The following is a 14,632-nucleotide window of genomic DNA, read 5'->3' on the forward strand; positions in this document are numbered from 1 at the left end:
GATGTCGACGGTTGTCCACGTGTCCCAAACACCGTCATCGTCCTCCTCGTATGCTGGAGTGGGCTCGGCGGGCACGGTAACACAGTCGATGGCCTCGGATTTGGGCGGAACAGACGTCGGCGTGGAGGTCGCCTTCGAAGATGCGGGAGCGGCGTTCTTCGAATCCTCGCGGTTGACTACGCAGGAGGGGGCGTCCAGGGTGTTGTGTTCGGAAGTCTGCGTCGAGGCGGCGTGCAAATCGACCGGCGGAGAGGACTCGAGAGGCATGCTGGTAAGGGCTGCCAGGAGCCCCGCTTGAAATTCCGCATCCGACGCCGACATGAGGCCGTTGTAGGTGACTCCCGAGAGGTCGATGACCAAATGGTGCATCTTCCCGGGGTCACCGGCCTGCATGTTGGTGTCGTCGTTGCCAAGTGCTAGTGTTGTAGTCCTCAGATGCCAGATGATGCCATAGAAGAAAGTCGTGATGACGAAGACAGCAGTGAGGAAAGCGAGAGAGTGTGCCAGAGAGTTACTAGACACGCCCGTCGGTAGAGTGTGGAAGACCGGAGACGGAGGCTGGCGGAGGACGGGTGTACCAGAGAAGCTATCGATGACTCGGATGGTTGTTGTGCTGTCGTCCAAGGTAGCATAGGAGTTGAATGTACTGCCCAGGGTAAGGACGCGAGCGTAGTAGATAGGTGCAGCGCGCAGGGCACCGAAGATGGAGACAAAGAGGGAGATGAGGGCGGTGAACATGGTGGTGGTCGTGATGTTCGGGGCAGTGGGATTTGGTGGGGAACAGAGGACAAGCGACGGAGGTTATATATGCCCTGCGCGTCCCCAGACGCGATCGGACTGAACCTTAGTTTGTTTAAACGCAGCTCACGTGGGGCGCGACCGCGTCGCCCGTCACCGTATGTTCGACTTCACGCCGAGTGAGGAAAGGTAATTGCCAAAACGGGATGTGCACTCGGCAAGTAGCCTCGCAGCGGCCGCTTACCAAAGTCGACCGTGTCTTCCCTCGGCGCTCCCCTCTTGGCAACACCGCTCATCTCGACATATCCCACTCATTCTACGCCCCTACTTCGTTCGGAATTCATGGCTGAGGCTCCTCCTGTCGACCGTCTTCCTACAGAGGTCCTTGCGGACATCTTCTCCCTCGTCCCGGGTAAACTGCCTTCCATGGTTCCTGGTCCTGGTAGCGACTGGGAGAGGTCGTCCGACGTGGGACAACTACGACCTCTCACTGCTGTCTGTCGCGCATGGCGTGGTGCAGCAATAGGCACACCTTCCTTGTGGTCAACGGCTCTGGTCTGCCAAACCCCAGACAAAGAGTCTCCATGGTACAAGGCGTGTTTGGAACACAGTGGTCAAGGTCCTCTCGACGTTTTTGCGGATCTAGCAACCCGGCGCGGTGTCACGAAGTTCCTCATGCAAAATGGTGCGCGCGTTCGCGACCTATGTCTTGTTTACCCCGACAACCAGGACAGCGTGAGATACGGACCGATGCAACTCGCCTTGACGCTTCCTAACCTCGAGCGTTGCACTATCTCAGGGGGGCTCATCGTGCGGTCGAGTTTGTGCAGGTTCCCGCCATATGCTCTCTTTCCCAACAGTCCTAGACTCTCCGCGCTTCGTCTGGTAACGTGCGACTTCCTGCCCTCCAAGCCCTTCCCAGCACTTACACATTTGTGTATTGTGCGATGCAATGCACGTATTGAGGACCTCCTGGTTCTCATTTCCAAATCACCCCATCTCCGAGTTCTCAAAATGCACCTGAATGGCCCCGATTATCGCTGGATTGACGTCCCTTCCTTGGAACTTGAAGCCTGGCGAGCCGGCCCGAAGCTCGCCTCGCCGCAGCTGCAGGAGCTCGAGGTCATAGACTATCTCCCCGTGTCCGGTTTCGCTCACGCCGAACCCGACCACAACCGCACCATCTGGTACAATGTGCTGTCCGCAGTCACTATCCCTCCTGCGTGTGTCACTCGCATAGGAGCGGTTAGCTCTGAGCACCTCCTGGAGACGCTGAACCGCTTTAACGTTGGAGGCCGCGCAACGCACGCATACCTCAACAAGCGTTGGCCGTACCGCGAAACGAATCAATCCGGATTCGCTATGCACGCGCTCGGTCAAGACAACCCCCTAGACGTCGTCCTCGGCCTCTCGTACATCGCCACGATGCCCGGGCCCGAACTCTACTCCCACATGAGCGGCGCGTTCGCGACCTTCACTGCCCTCCGCCGCCTCTGGATGCACGTCGACTTCCGCGCCGGACGCATTGTCACGGACATGCTGCGTGGTGTACTCGCCGACCTTCCCGCGCTTGAGTTCCTCGCGCTCTTCGCGTCCGACTACACCCGCACCTTCGTGCCTTGCACCGAGCTGCTCCCCGCCAGTGGACTCGCGTCCGACCCGGACAACGTTGTACGCTGCCCCCGCCTCACCACGCTCGCCCTGAATCCGCGTGGATGGCCGTGTACCGCGCCGGCCGACGGGGAGATCGCGTTCGCGCTGGACTTCGCGCGCGCCCGCGCAGCAGCTGGGGCGCCGCTCGCCCGGTTGCTTCTTTGCGAGAACGAGTATGAGCCCGAGGGAGGACAGCCGCAGATCACCGTGTGGTACGAGGGCAGCCGCCAGATGCGCGACGTGGGGCCCGCGCCGGCGAAGACGACGGTGCTGCGGGAGTACGACGCGGCGGGTGCGCTTGTGCGGACGCACGACGGGGACGCGTTGGTCGTCGCTGAGCGGATGTGGGCGGAGGGCGTCGAGTGGTCCGGGCCAGGGGGCGACTGGACACACTCGTTCCGGTGATGACACACCGTTTGATTGCCATGGCATGCATGTGCGGGCGAGCGACGTCGTACCACTCGAGTGGACGGACACCTGTGTCGGGCACGGGCACGGGTCTGCCTTCGTCGATGGCTTGCTCTGTGGCACCACGGCGGTGCGGAGAAGGGCCGGTGCGCAACAGGCTTTTACGACGTGGCTAAGACGGCGGGCCTTCCGGTGAGCGGGAGGACGAGAAGGTGATGGAGTTGATGCGCGTTGTCGACGCTGCGCTCGGGCCGCGTGAGTTCGGGCTAGATGGAATCGTGCAGACTGCCAGGACAATAAAAACGGACTCCGCGTGGACAGTAGGGCTCTAATGCATGCCCAGTAGGGCTCTAGTTGCGGGCTCTAGTTGGAGCAGGAGAGCTCTCGGGCAGGAGGACTGGGGGCAGAGGCTCGATTGCATGGTAAAAACGCTCGTATTCACGGCTCAAAATACTCGAATACACTGTGTCAGTACGGGATACGATACGGACGGCCAATGGAGGCATTCGGGGCTACTGAGCGGTCCAGCGGGCTCTCCGCGCACTCAACGAGAAACGGGCGCTTACACTCGCTCATCGAGACGTCCAAGTCTCGCGTTGCACCGCGTCTTGGCCGCGCGAATCGGCCGCGAGTGGTTGCTGCTCTCCTGTATTATATATCGCACGCCTACATTGCACGGGTCAGCCTGAATTCTGCTCGCAGAGCACTCGGAGATGGTACTTACATGGTGCAAAGGCTGCCAGGCGGCTGCGACCGTGCGGGGCGCGTCCTATGCGACCGGAGTGCACCCAATGTAGCGGCGAGGCGAGTGGAGGAGTCAATGAGCCCAGAGATGCCCGGGAAGGACTTTGCGCACTCGCCAGGAGACGGGCGCCTACACCGCCGCGGCCGAGACTCCAAAGTCTTGTCTCGCATCGCGTCGTATTCCGTGGTGGAGACGTTCTGTCACGGGCTCGTTGTGCTCGTACATGTCGTTCGAGGCCGGCTTGTTATCTGCAGTACCGTACAAGTCAGTCCGCCGCCGCTGCCCTTGGAATACAGAATCGGTACTTACAGCCTGGAACGCGGCCCACCTGCATGCTAAATGCGAGAAAGATAAGAGTAAAATCGGCGGCGCGCATATACCTGCAGAGGACCGACCTGGAAGCGACGAAAAGGATCGTCGCGGGATGGGCGCCTATTCCGACGCTTTCGAAACGTCCAAGTCCCGCCGTGCTGAGCTTCTCTCCTGGATATCTTCTCGGGCCGTACTCTGGCTGCTATTCCGTTGCGCTGCCAGCCTAGTAGCGTACCGTGACCTGCAATGTTGCCCCAGTGAGCTCGAGAATGGGAGAAGTACAACGCAGTACTTACGGTGAAAGGGAGACGGGCCGGTGAAGCGGAAGAGTTCGGAGTGTTTGCGCCGGCCTTCGCTGCGCGAACGCAGCCAAAGTTGCCGCGGGAAGACGAGGGGAGGCATCGAGAGACGGGCGCCTAAACAGACCCTGACGAGATATTGAAGTCCGCTGTCGCGTCGTGTCGTCTCTGCATCCTCGTAACGGCCCAGAACAAACGCCACTGCACAAGTCAGCCTGCGCCGAAATACGCAGAAGTCGAAATATCGCTTACAGCGGTGCCCAGAACGCCGCACGCCCGCAAGAAAATGGTGCGCATGGGCCGACGCAAGAAAGCGACATGTAGACACTTTTTTCCGCCTGGAATACACGCAGTGGCAGAGGAGGAGGAGAGAGAGCGTTCGCCGTCGAGCCGGCGTATGGGCGCCTAATCTGACACTCCCCGGCTTTTTGAAATCGCGCCGTGTCGGACGTCTTTTCTCTGCCGCGACCATCCTCTCCTCGTCCGACGCGTCCTGTGATACTCAAGATGCGCTGCCAGCTCGCTATATGTCGGCCCTACGTGACCACAATCTGCACTCTGTAATGTCGGACAAGTCAGCCCCGGCCCGGAGTCTATGGGATTCCAAAAGGTACGTACCATACCTCATCTATGCGAGATCTGACAGGCGCAGTGGGCGTGAAAGGTGCGCGGCCGCCGGCCATGGATGCGCGCAACAACGCCCGAGTGTTCGATCCTAGATGCCCCGAGTGTCGGTCGAAACAGACGCTGTTAGCCCGAGAAACAGTCTGCATGCGCTGGACTTACATTGTTGGTTCCCTGGCAGCGTTGAGAGTTCCCTTCGCAAGAGACCGAGACTCGATGTCATGATCAGTGTCACGACTCGTACCGTACGCGAGCCCTGTCCCATTCCGGAGCGTCCCAAGCGCTCCCCGCGAGCCTAATAGAGTATAGTGGGTGCGGATAGGTGAGTGCGAGGGCGACGCACTGTACAGATCCGTCTTGCCGATCGCAGTGCGAAGGAGTGGTGGGGGAGCGAATGAGACTCGCGCCGCGGGCTCTCTCGCTCACTCGCGGGAAGTGGGCGCCTATCAGAGCACAGCTCGGAACCGCGAGTGCTGCCGCTTCACTCTGGACTGGCACTGCGACGCTCAGACTCTTACTCTGTCAGCCTCTCTGGCAACACCAGGCTTCTGGATCATCTTGTCTGGCCTCTCTCTATGCGACTATGACACCCGGCCTGCAATCTGCGAAATTTACAAGTCAGCCAAGGGCCCGGAGGACGCGGGGGACTGATCGCGAGATGGTACGTACATTTACTTTCGATTCGCCTTCGTTTGGCTACGCAGTGTCTCCTCGAGTCTCCCCGTTTGACACCGCAACACTCGGAAGTCGGTGTGTTGCATCCATGCTGCGGAACGGAGGCTCACGAGCCCCCAGAGGTGAGGTTGCACGCGCATCGGCACCGCAGGACTGCCCCGCCCGCCGGAATAGACGATGTGCGCGCGCAATCACGCGCGGTCCTAGAATACTGCACGATGTAGGCTGCGAGTGGTGCCCCTGCGAGAGGTTGACTGCATCGCAGGACGCGAGGCGCCACGGCCGTCCTTCGGAGTCCTGACACGCACCATCCGAGAGATGCCCGTGTCTGTCGTGTCGATCGCGCCGCAGAATCTCCTCTGCCGTTCTCGGCCAGTGAGAGCGAGCTAAGCCGCTCGAGGTGTGCGCAATGGGGTGAACATGGAGTGAACAGTAAGGGTACATGAGGGCGTGTGCGATCCGTCCGAAGTGGTGAATGTGCGCGTGCGAGAGCGTGAATGCAGCATCGGACCGGGGTGTTCGTCCGTGAGGATCCTGCTGCGACGTGCGCAGAGAGCCTCAGTCAGCAGACTGCTAAGCTGAAAGGCCTCGGCGAGAGAAGACTCACCTCAGAGCCTACGGAGCTGCTGTGCACCCACAACCTCTCGAGCGGCCTGGTGCGCGACAGGGAGGCGGTGGAAGGCCTACATGTACCGTATGCCGCCAGAATGCGTCCGCGAGCATCTCGCAAAGGCCGTTGGTGTTCCTGGTGGCTGAGAGTGGTGTGCGAGGCAGGGGCACATTAGAATCACCCTGCAGCGGCGCTGTGTATAGTCAGATCTGCCGTATCATGGCGTGATGCACTCACGAGTGAGCGGTCTTCATAAGTTGTCATGGGCAGGGTGCAGTGCGGCGCGAGACGTGTGCGCATATTGCATGTAACTTCTTCCTGATATGTGAGTACCTCTGTCTCGTGTAGTCAGGCCAATATGCTTACCTTCGTTATAGGTCCTCGTGCTGCGCGCCGCTAGTGCAAAGGCGTCGCAGCGGGTCCGAGTCCGCATCGCTGGATGCACAGAGGGAGGGAAGGTTGGGACATGGAAGGAGGAGATGAGGGTGAGGGGGCGAGATGCAGAGAACGTCGGGTGGCGGCTGCATGGCTGGCCCTGACCACACGCGGTCTGGACGGAGCACGAGAGGTGGAAACACTCTGGCTGTGCCGCGTGCAGAACGGCGCCGTGGCATCGGTGGGAGGATCGCACGAAGCGGTCGTCACCGTGCGGTTCTGCCGTTTGATGCTTGCATGTAGTAGACAGCTTATTTGTGCACGCTGGGCCAATTATATTCCCGACTTCGTGGCCACGGCGTGATCGGGAGATGCTCAGGGAATGTCCATATCCAGGGTGCTCCGTCTCCAATTGTTACGTCCTGATGTGGCCCAAAAATTGGCCCCCTCAGGGGTGCGGCAAGCTGTACAATGCTTCGCCGCACTCTCCCGATTTTCTCCTCTCACTGAGAAGGGGAAGGGTCTGGAATCCCAGTGTGTGCAGCAAAATGCTTCTCACACTCTTATTCCTGACCTCTTCCACTTCTGTCCTACAGGTACTAGAGTAGCTTGTATATCTCATTGATGGAATAGATGATATGAAATATCATATCGCGACCGCAACGGCCCACACAAGGTTCCGAGGCGGCTATCGTGTTGCAGATCTCGAAGCAAATCCGAGCCGACCAGCGCTCGGAGCTGATCTTGCGGTACAGATCTAGACATATGTCATGCTCAGCCGTGTCGCTAATCAATACTCAACACTGCATGGCCCGAGGTTTTCAGCGAGGTCGTCGAGCCAGTCGTTGAGGTAGAGACGGTTCAAGGCAGGAGAGCGTGAGCCAGGCGTACTGGGATGCTCGTATGACTGCCTATTCAGGTAATCAAGTTCAGAGCCGCCGCAACTCCGACTGCTCACCGAGCCGCCCGCCACGCGCGAGTCGACTCTCAGGCTTGTCTTTGTCTTCCCCCATCCCGCCTGCCTGTTTTCGACATGCTACATCGAGTCTACCTCGGCCTGGACCTTCGCTCGCACTCGCTCAGTTACGCGAACATCTGGACGCCCAAGTCAATGGATTCCGGACACCGCTTGGCGCTCAAAGTTTGATTGGTTGCCGCCGCCACCGCGTACTGAACTCGGCGGCGACCAGGCTCTCAACAGGTCACGGCAACACCATCGGGAAAGGAACGAATGTCGAACTGCTAGGTAGCTCTAGTGTAGTGTATACAAAATTAGTGAGTGGCCTCAGACGGGCACCTGAGCGCGCCGCAGACAATCACGGACCGTGATTTCTTGACCTGCAGCTTCGAGGCTCCTGGACACGCTCCTTGCCACTGTCTAGTACGTACACTTTTGGAAGTTTCATCTCAGAGGGCAGTGGTGAACGCTAACTACGACTAATTTTGCAGGATATCTCGCGGGCAATGCATCAGGCTCTGTATGGCATGCATTCCCGAGGCGGGCTTGGATCTACGGTCAATGCGGCCACTCAGGTAGCAGTGAGTGCCTACCGGGACAAGGCTATCATCGTGCAGGTGACACTCGTGGCAGGTATCTCTCGTTTATGGTACTATGGGACGTCCATGCACTGAACGCTGACTCCACAGCGCGATCGCATTTTTTGTGTCCTGCCCATCCGGGCGGGACGTTGAAAGGGGATGACCACGCAGAATCTCAAATTTGCGCATGCCCCGCTTGGCCTCGGCACGTTATGATTAAGTATATAATATATAGGCATGTGTAGCTTTGAAGATGTTACACCTGTTTGAGGGCGCACGGGCCCGAGTCCTGCGCTTTCCTTAAGTTTCGCTATCTCGGGGAGCTGGTGAAGTGCTTTGGCTATCCTCACTTTCTACAGCAAATTCGGAGTTGCCATGCCCGTCGCTCGACGATATACATGATCTGTGAAATAATGTGTTATATTTGCTCTCAATGCAAGGATCGCGATGGCGAACTTGTGCGAAGCACAAAGCGTGTGTTTCAAGTTGAATGGCAAACAGGTTGTGCACAACGCTTGCCGTGCACGGTACCACAACTGTTTTATATTTCCTTCACCTCTCATCTGCATTGGGGACGATGCCTCGTCTCGTACATCAGAACAACGAGCGCAAAATATACTGGTTCAGTCATGTACAAGAACGAGCGAGCAGGGTGCCCACGATGGCTTGTGCGCGTCGCGAGTAAGGTCTCAGTATTACTCGTACTTGGTCCGCCGTCATGTATGGCCAAGAATAACGCCCACACAAGATATATTCATATGCCCTACTATGTGTACAAGACGTACAAGGGAAGCGGAATTGTACACTACCTCATCCCGAAGAACGGTACCCCACTGCCGACCACTCCGCCTCGGCCGACGAGAACGGGCTGCACTTGTCAATACATCACCGAACCTGCCGCGGCGGTACTCCCGCCCTCTCCAAACGAGGGCAGCCCCTGACAACTCGCGTACCGAGCGCCCGCCGCGCGAAGCGAGCGCGTCCCCATCTCCACGTCGAGACCAGACGTCGAGACTCGAAACGCACCGCCCCGCGCCGCGTAACCGCAGTTCTCCCGCCCGCAGTGCGTCCGTGCGTGTCCTCGCCCGCCGTCCCCGTCTCCACCGGCTTGCTGTGGCACGCCCTGGTTGGTGCCCCACCCAGCGGGCGCAATGTCGGGCTCCGGTCGTCTCGTAACGTGGCTGTCCCGTGTCCGTAAGCCGTTGATTCTGTGCGACGGAGACGGGCGTAGGCGCGGTCGATGGCGACCGCACGGACCATGGTGTGAGCGGGAGAGCGAGGACTGCCCTAAATCACGACGGGTATAAGTACGAGGCTGATCGGGACGGACGCGGGCGTGCTCACCTTCTCCTTTCCAACCATCCTCTCCACTGTCCCTGCCGTTCAGAACCCGTAGAACGCTGCGCCTCACGGCCCGTCCTGCATGCGCAAGGTATGTTCATGTCGTGCTGACTGTCCGATGCTCATCGCTGACCCCTTCGTTCATAGCTGTGCCTGTGTTTCGTGCGTGGACTGCATACGACGGAGGCAGCGTCGCGGCGGTCGCGCTTTCCGGGTCAGGTATGTGTCGCCATCCCTCCTCGAACGTCTGCGGACTCGCCGCGCAGGATGGCCTACGTTGGGCGTGTGGGGACGCGATATGGTACGCATTCTCGTTGTCCATTGGAGTGCGCTAACACGTCGGGTTCGCCATTTCAGCAGGGGGCGCCGCCTTCGTGTTCGCGGCCGTCAACGTCTCGAAGGCGCTTCGCACTGTCCGAGGGCGACGCGGACCTGGCGCGATCTACGGTAAGTCAGCGACAGGGAAAAGAAGTATGTACGTCGATGCAGGATCCCTTGCCGCACATGTTCATGTATAGGCCGCGTCAAGCAGGTTGAAGGCGGTAGGGAGGGATGCCACGATGCCTGTCAATGCAAGGTGAGTTCGACGAACCACTGTTTGCGCGGAATACATGTTTGCTGACCTCTCGCATCGTGTGCAGCGCGAACCACTCGCGGAAGGGCGTCGTCGGCACCGCGAACTGCGCGTACGCAGTGAGACAAGTCCTGCACGAGCGGCGGTGCCCGTTCGACGCTCTGGCGCGCGCTGGACAACAGGTGCGCGCGAGCACGTCGCTGAGGGCGGAGACGCGAAGAACTGACGTAGATTCGCACATAAATACATGAGATGTGCGTGGCTGCGCGACAGGGGCGCGACGGGCGGTATCGCGGCGGGGGGCACGGCTCGAGTTGGACGGTACGTCGCGCCCGACGATTCTGCGCATCGTGCTCACGTACTCGTACAGCTCGCATCGCGATCGGGCACGCGCGAGGCGGCGCGGCGCGTGTTGTTCCGTGCCACCCGCGGTGAGTTGACGCGACGCCCGCGAGCTACGTACTGACGGGACTTCTCTCGATAGCAGTGCCTCCCGCTGGCATCGTTCGGGGCCGCCTAGCACGGTACGTGAGCACGCGCGCGAACACGATGACAGCCCCGTACCTGCCAGATCCGCATCCTCCCGTGCCCATCCCCACGTCCAAGACCGCCGCTCTCGCGCGGCATGCACAGCAGCAGAGGCTGCGTCACCTGTGAGTCTCTGCGTCTGCTCCTCGCGCGTGCAAGGCAGCTCACCTCCGCACGAACCCCGCAGGGCCGGCCGAATTCTCGGCAAGTCGACAGAAGCGTCTTGGGGCGGCGAGATCGGGTGGGAGGTGGTAGGAACACACTTAGATTACCGTACATGGCGCCCACGAGGCAGGACGCGAGGAAGACGGTCGGCCGGGGCGGCTCGATGCGTGTCGGGCGCGGCGGGCCGCGTACATAGAGGTGCTACGTGTCTGCCCGCCGCCTCGCGCCCGTCGTGTGGGGATGCCGGCGTGGCGGCGCGTGTCAGCGACGGCGGGCGTCGCCTTCCGGGCTTGCTCCCGCGGCGGCGGCGTCCGTACGTCCTGCCGAGCGCACTTGTCCGTGCTGCAGCACCCGGGCGCGAGGAAACGGCGCTCACTCGTCGGGCACGGTGTCACTTGTGCGCTCGCGCCCGACCGCCGGCCCCGCACCCCTCCCTCGACCTCGCTCAGGGACGGGCACAGGATGCATGCCCTCGGGTGTAGACCGCTCCGCCCTCGTGCGTACAGCGACGCCCAAGGCGCTCGCGTCGGCATTCGATGGGGCCACGGCGGGCGGCGCGCGCACGCCAGCCAGCACCATCTGCAGGAAGTTTCTGCGCGCGCGCGCGGCCGTGCCCATGGGACCGCCGCACCTAGAGCGGAATTCTTCTGCCTTGATGGTGCCGCGTGCGCAGAGGCGTGAGCGGCCCCGCGGATGTGCTCGTGGCACTGCCGAGCCATGGGCGCGAAGGTGTTGCGCAAGGTGGGCCGAAGAGGAGGTGTGTGTTGGGCGGGGCACCTGCGTGCAGACAAAGGTGAGGTCGTGCACGCAAACGCTACGCGCTGTGGGTGTTTGCGCGGCGCGTAGGCGTGTTTTGGGATGTGATCCCCGGCGACGTGTTGTAGGCCGTCGCCGGTCGACCTCACGGGAGACGCGCGGACGACGTCAGGGCCGTCGCGGGATGCCCATGAGAGTGTGCATGTCGAATGGCGCGGCCGTACGAGGCGGGGCCAGGCCGCGGCGTGTGTTTTTGTCGGTTTCGCCCATGAAATATCGCCAAAAATGAAATATATTTTTGGCTCCGACAGCGCTGAGACTTACTGTGCGTGTACTCCGTGGTTGATACACCCGGAATATGGTGTTTTCGAGCGCGTTCGGGGCGGTGAAAGACCCTGGGGTCGGCGTTTTTGCTGCGAGGGGAGACGGCGGTGCGCGCGCGAAGGACGCCGTTGTACAGCGCCTACGACGTCTCCGGTGACTCGAATGGTTCCTGTGATGGCGTTCGTCATCGATACGAGTCGGCGCACAGGCCATGGCTGAGGATATGCACTTTGCTAGGATCGGGCGACCTGTAAAATGCGAATTGTCAGCGTAGTTCGCAGCGGGACGACCTGAAACTGTGCACGATGATAAAGCAGCGCGATACGTACGTTGCAGCGAGGTATCGCGCGTGCCAACGAGCAGAGGCGCGTGGCAGGATGGATGGAGTGTCGTCCGAGGTCGTCGGCGTGTGGACGGCGTTCCCGACGCGGGACGTCTGCGGCGTCTTGGCGCATGCGACGGGCATCGTCGTGAGAGGCTCCTCGACGTCTCCCAGCGTTCCTATGTGTGCGCGTTGCGTTGCGCGTGTTGCACATTGAGCTTTTGAGGGCGCGCGCAGATGCCGCCGACGAGGTTCGAGTGTAGTCCCTCGTCGCGAGTGCCGGCGACAGCGAGTCGACACGAGCCCTATGCACAGGTTATGCGAGAGACCTGGGCGTATCTGGGCACGCAACGTGTGGGATTGAGGGTATGGCAGCGTTGGAGATCTAAAGAATCGCGTGCTGTGAGCGGGGTTTTCGTCGGGAGGCGCTGGAAACTGACCAGCAACGCGATCGAGTGATCCTCTATCGTGTGGTGCATTTTGCGTGGCCATAGACAGCGATATGGCGACGGAGCGGAGGGAGAAACGAGGATGAAGCACGCAGCATGTCCGCAGGACTCGTTCGCAGTGTTGATGCACGTACCGCAGAGTCCGAGCGAGCGTTCTCGGTGGTCAGCCAGGTCGCTAGACGTCGCTGGAGAGGCAGAGAGAGGGCGAGAACCGGACGGGCAAGCACCAGGCAGGCCAGCGCAGGAGAGGCGAGCATGGGGCAAGCAAGCAGCGTGTGGCAGGCTGAGAGCGGCTGGACGAGTGAGTGGGCGAGCTGCGTCAAGCGAGGGAGAGCCTGTGGACGCGCTCGGAGGGAAACCTTAACCCAGGCGGACGGGCGCGGGTTTGTTACTGAACGCCTCGGCAAGCATTACCATCCGTGCAGCCGCGACGCGAACTCGCTCCCCTCGCCCTCTCACTCGCGCTCACGTGCTGCTATCCATGACGCGTGTGGCGCTTTTGAGGAGCAGACCGGGCATGGTGGTGGTGGTGGTGTGGTGGTGAGTCTCGGGCTGGTGGTTAAGAGTTGAGGTGTGGCGGCGATCGCTGCGGCCGGGCGGAGGCCCGTTTTATAGGTGCACATCGCACTGACGTCCGTAAGTGCGCTTTGTGGCTCGCGCCGGACTCGGGGCGCAAAATATCTTGGCCGTGGCATATCTTTGTCATGCCATGGTTGCTCACCCTAGACACATATAATGCCGGTATGGTCGAGGTTTTGGTTCAGTGCCGATCGGAATACCTTCGACCCTATTTCCGAACTCGGGCATTGAAACCGAGCCGCTATACGCAAACCCGTCTACCTTGAACTACAATACCGAGGTTTCGAAAGTGCTGATGGTCAACACCTCGGTGGTAGTTAGAGACTGAGTGTTCAGAGGGACTAAAGCACCATGCATCTCGAAGAAACTGGACGGAAACGTGAATGATATTCGGCGCGTACATGAACAAGATGGAATATATAAGTAATCAATATCGCAGGCATACGCTGGGATGAAGTAGGATGTGAACGACAAGGCCTAGGAACCTATCGTGTCAATGGTAGAAGTGTGCGTATAGTGTGTGTAGTATGTGAAGCGCGTGTGTTCGAAGTAGGATGCATGTAATGTAGATGTGATGGAGGTATAGTAAAAAGGCGTCTCGTCAGACGAGTTGGAACTGGCCAGGTTCCAACTCGCCCTCAGAGCGAACGAGTTCAGGACAGGAGGAGAAGCCGGCGTGGCCACCGCCGAATTCCCCTCCCATTCTGAACTCACTCTGCCACCTCGAAAACCTCAAGAACCGCGAATCTGTTGTGAGACGATACGCTACGTGTGGTCCGTACGGGAAGAGTGTTGAATGCGGAAGCGGAGCGTTTCGCCCCGGGAGAATATGCCGCGATGGACGAGCGTCTGGAGGACGCGGCGGAGGTGGGCGCGGTGGACGCAGCCGATGCGCTCGAGAAGAGGGTGTCCGAGGTACGCGAGGTCGAGATGGACGAGGACCGAGTGTGCGAGCGTGTGAGGATGCTCGCGGGGGGTGGTGCTTGCCTCGGCGGTCGTCGATGTCGACGGTTTGTCCACGTGTCCCAAACACCGTCATCGTCCTCCTCGTATGCTGGAGTGGGCTCGGCGGGCACGGTAACACAGTCGATGGCCTCGGATTTGGGCGGAACAGACGTCGGCGTGGAGGTCGCCTTCGAAGATGCGGGAGCGGCGTTCTTCGAATCCTCGCGGTTGACTACGCAGGAGGGGGCGTCCAGGGTGTTGTGTTCGGAAGTCTGCGTCGAGGCGGCGTGCAAATCGACCGGCGGAGAGGACTCGAGAGGCATGCTGGTAAGGGCTGCCAGGAGCCCCGCTTGAAATTCCGCATCCGACGCCGACATGAGGCCGTTGTAGGTGACTCCCGAGAGGTCGATGACCAAATGGTGCATCTTCCCGGGGTCACCGGCCTGCATGTTGGTGTCGTCGTTGCCAAGTGCTAGTGTTGTAGTCCTCAGATGCCAGATGATGCCATAGAAGAAAGTCGTGATGACGAAGACAGCAGTGAGGAAAGCGAGAGAGTGTGCCAGAGAGTTACTAGACACGCCCGTCGGTAGAGTGTGGAAGACCGGAGACGGAGGCTGGCGGAGGACGGGTGTACCAGAGAAGCTATCGATGACTCGGATGGTTGTTGTGCT

At 60.3% G+C, this 14,632-nt stretch overlaps 6 protein-coding genes across 6 annotated transcripts; 1 reads left to right on the top strand and 5 right to left on the bottom strand.

Annotated features, from left to right (window-relative positions):
* Positions 1 to 19: 19 nt before the first annotated feature.
* TRAVEDRAFT_48292 (uncharacterized protein) lies at positions 20 to 738 on the bottom strand (the record flags this gene model as incomplete). The annotated part of the gene is made up of 1 exon (XM_008041080.1): positions 20 to 738. A coding segment is annotated over one exon (719 nt), but the record flags the coding sequence as incomplete, so codon positions are not given.
* Positions 739 to 1,026: 288 nt separating this feature from the next.
* TRAVEDRAFT_29404 (uncharacterized protein) lies at positions 1,027 to 4,680 on the top strand. Its single transcript, XM_008040913.1, has 6 exons — positions 1,027 to 3,465; positions 3,524 to 3,792; positions 3,854 to 3,879; positions 3,940 to 4,097; positions 4,153 to 4,356; positions 4,408 to 4,680. The coding sequence occupies exon 1, from the start codon at positions 1,081 to 1,083 to the stop codon at positions 2,794 to 2,796; it is 1,716 nt and encodes a 571-aa protein (XP_008039104.1). The 5' UTR covers positions 1,027 to 1,080; the 3' UTR covers positions 2,797 to 3,465; positions 3,524 to 3,792; positions 3,854 to 3,879; positions 3,940 to 4,097; positions 4,153 to 4,356; positions 4,408 to 4,680.
* A 5,427-nt stretch (positions 4,681 to 10,107) lies between these two features.
* Positions 10,108 to 11,607, bottom strand: TRAVEDRAFT_29405 (uncharacterized protein; the record flags this gene model as incomplete). The annotated part of the gene is made up of 3 exons (XM_008040914.1): positions 10,590 to 11,607; positions 10,458 to 10,535; positions 10,108 to 10,409 (listed from the first exon to the last, which is right to left on the bottom strand). A coding segment is annotated over exon 1 (173 nt), but the record flags the coding sequence as incomplete, so codon positions are not given.
* A 243-nt stretch (positions 11,608 to 11,850) lies between these two features.
* Positions 11,851 to 12,132, bottom strand: TRAVEDRAFT_48295 (uncharacterized protein; the record flags this gene model as incomplete). The annotated part of the gene is made up of 2 exons (XM_008041081.1): positions 11,851 to 11,914; positions 11,996 to 12,132. The coding sequence occupies 2 exons, from the start codon at positions 12,130 to 12,132 to the stop codon at positions 11,851 to 11,853; spliced, it is 201 nt and encodes a 66-aa protein (XP_008039272.1).
* A 319-nt stretch (positions 12,133 to 12,451) lies between these two features.
* On the bottom strand, positions 12,452 to 12,694 carry TRAVEDRAFT_37765 (uncharacterized protein; the record flags this gene model as incomplete). The annotated part of the gene is made up of 1 exon (XM_008041014.1): positions 12,452 to 12,694. One exon carries the CDS (start codon positions 12,692 to 12,694, stop codon positions 12,452 to 12,454), a length of 243 nt encoding a protein of 80 aa, XP_008039205.1.
* A 1,032-nt stretch (positions 12,695 to 13,726) lies between these two features.
* TRAVEDRAFT_48296 (uncharacterized protein) lies at positions 13,727 to 14,410 on the bottom strand (the record flags this gene model as incomplete). Its single annotated transcript, XM_008041082.1, has 1 exon — positions 13,727 to 14,410. The coding sequence occupies one exon, from the start codon at positions 14,408 to 14,410 to the stop codon at positions 13,727 to 13,729; it is 684 nt and encodes a 227-aa protein (XP_008039273.1).
* Between the last annotated feature and the right edge of the window lie 222 nt (positions 14,411 to 14,632).

This window comes from Trametes versicolor, assembly GCF_000271585.1.
Source record: "Trametes versicolor FP-101664 SS1 unplaced genomic scaffold TRAVEscaffold_7, whole genome shotgun sequence".
Lineage (NCBI taxonomy): Eukaryota > Fungi > Basidiomycota > Agaricomycetes > Polyporales > Polyporaceae > Trametes > Trametes versicolor.

Excerpts from the sequence above, each read along its gene's own strand:
- TRAVEDRAFT_29404 (XM_008040913.1), top strand. The coding sequence starts at position 1,081 with ATGGCTGAGGCTCCTCCTGTCGACCGTCTTCCTACAGAGGTCCTTGCG.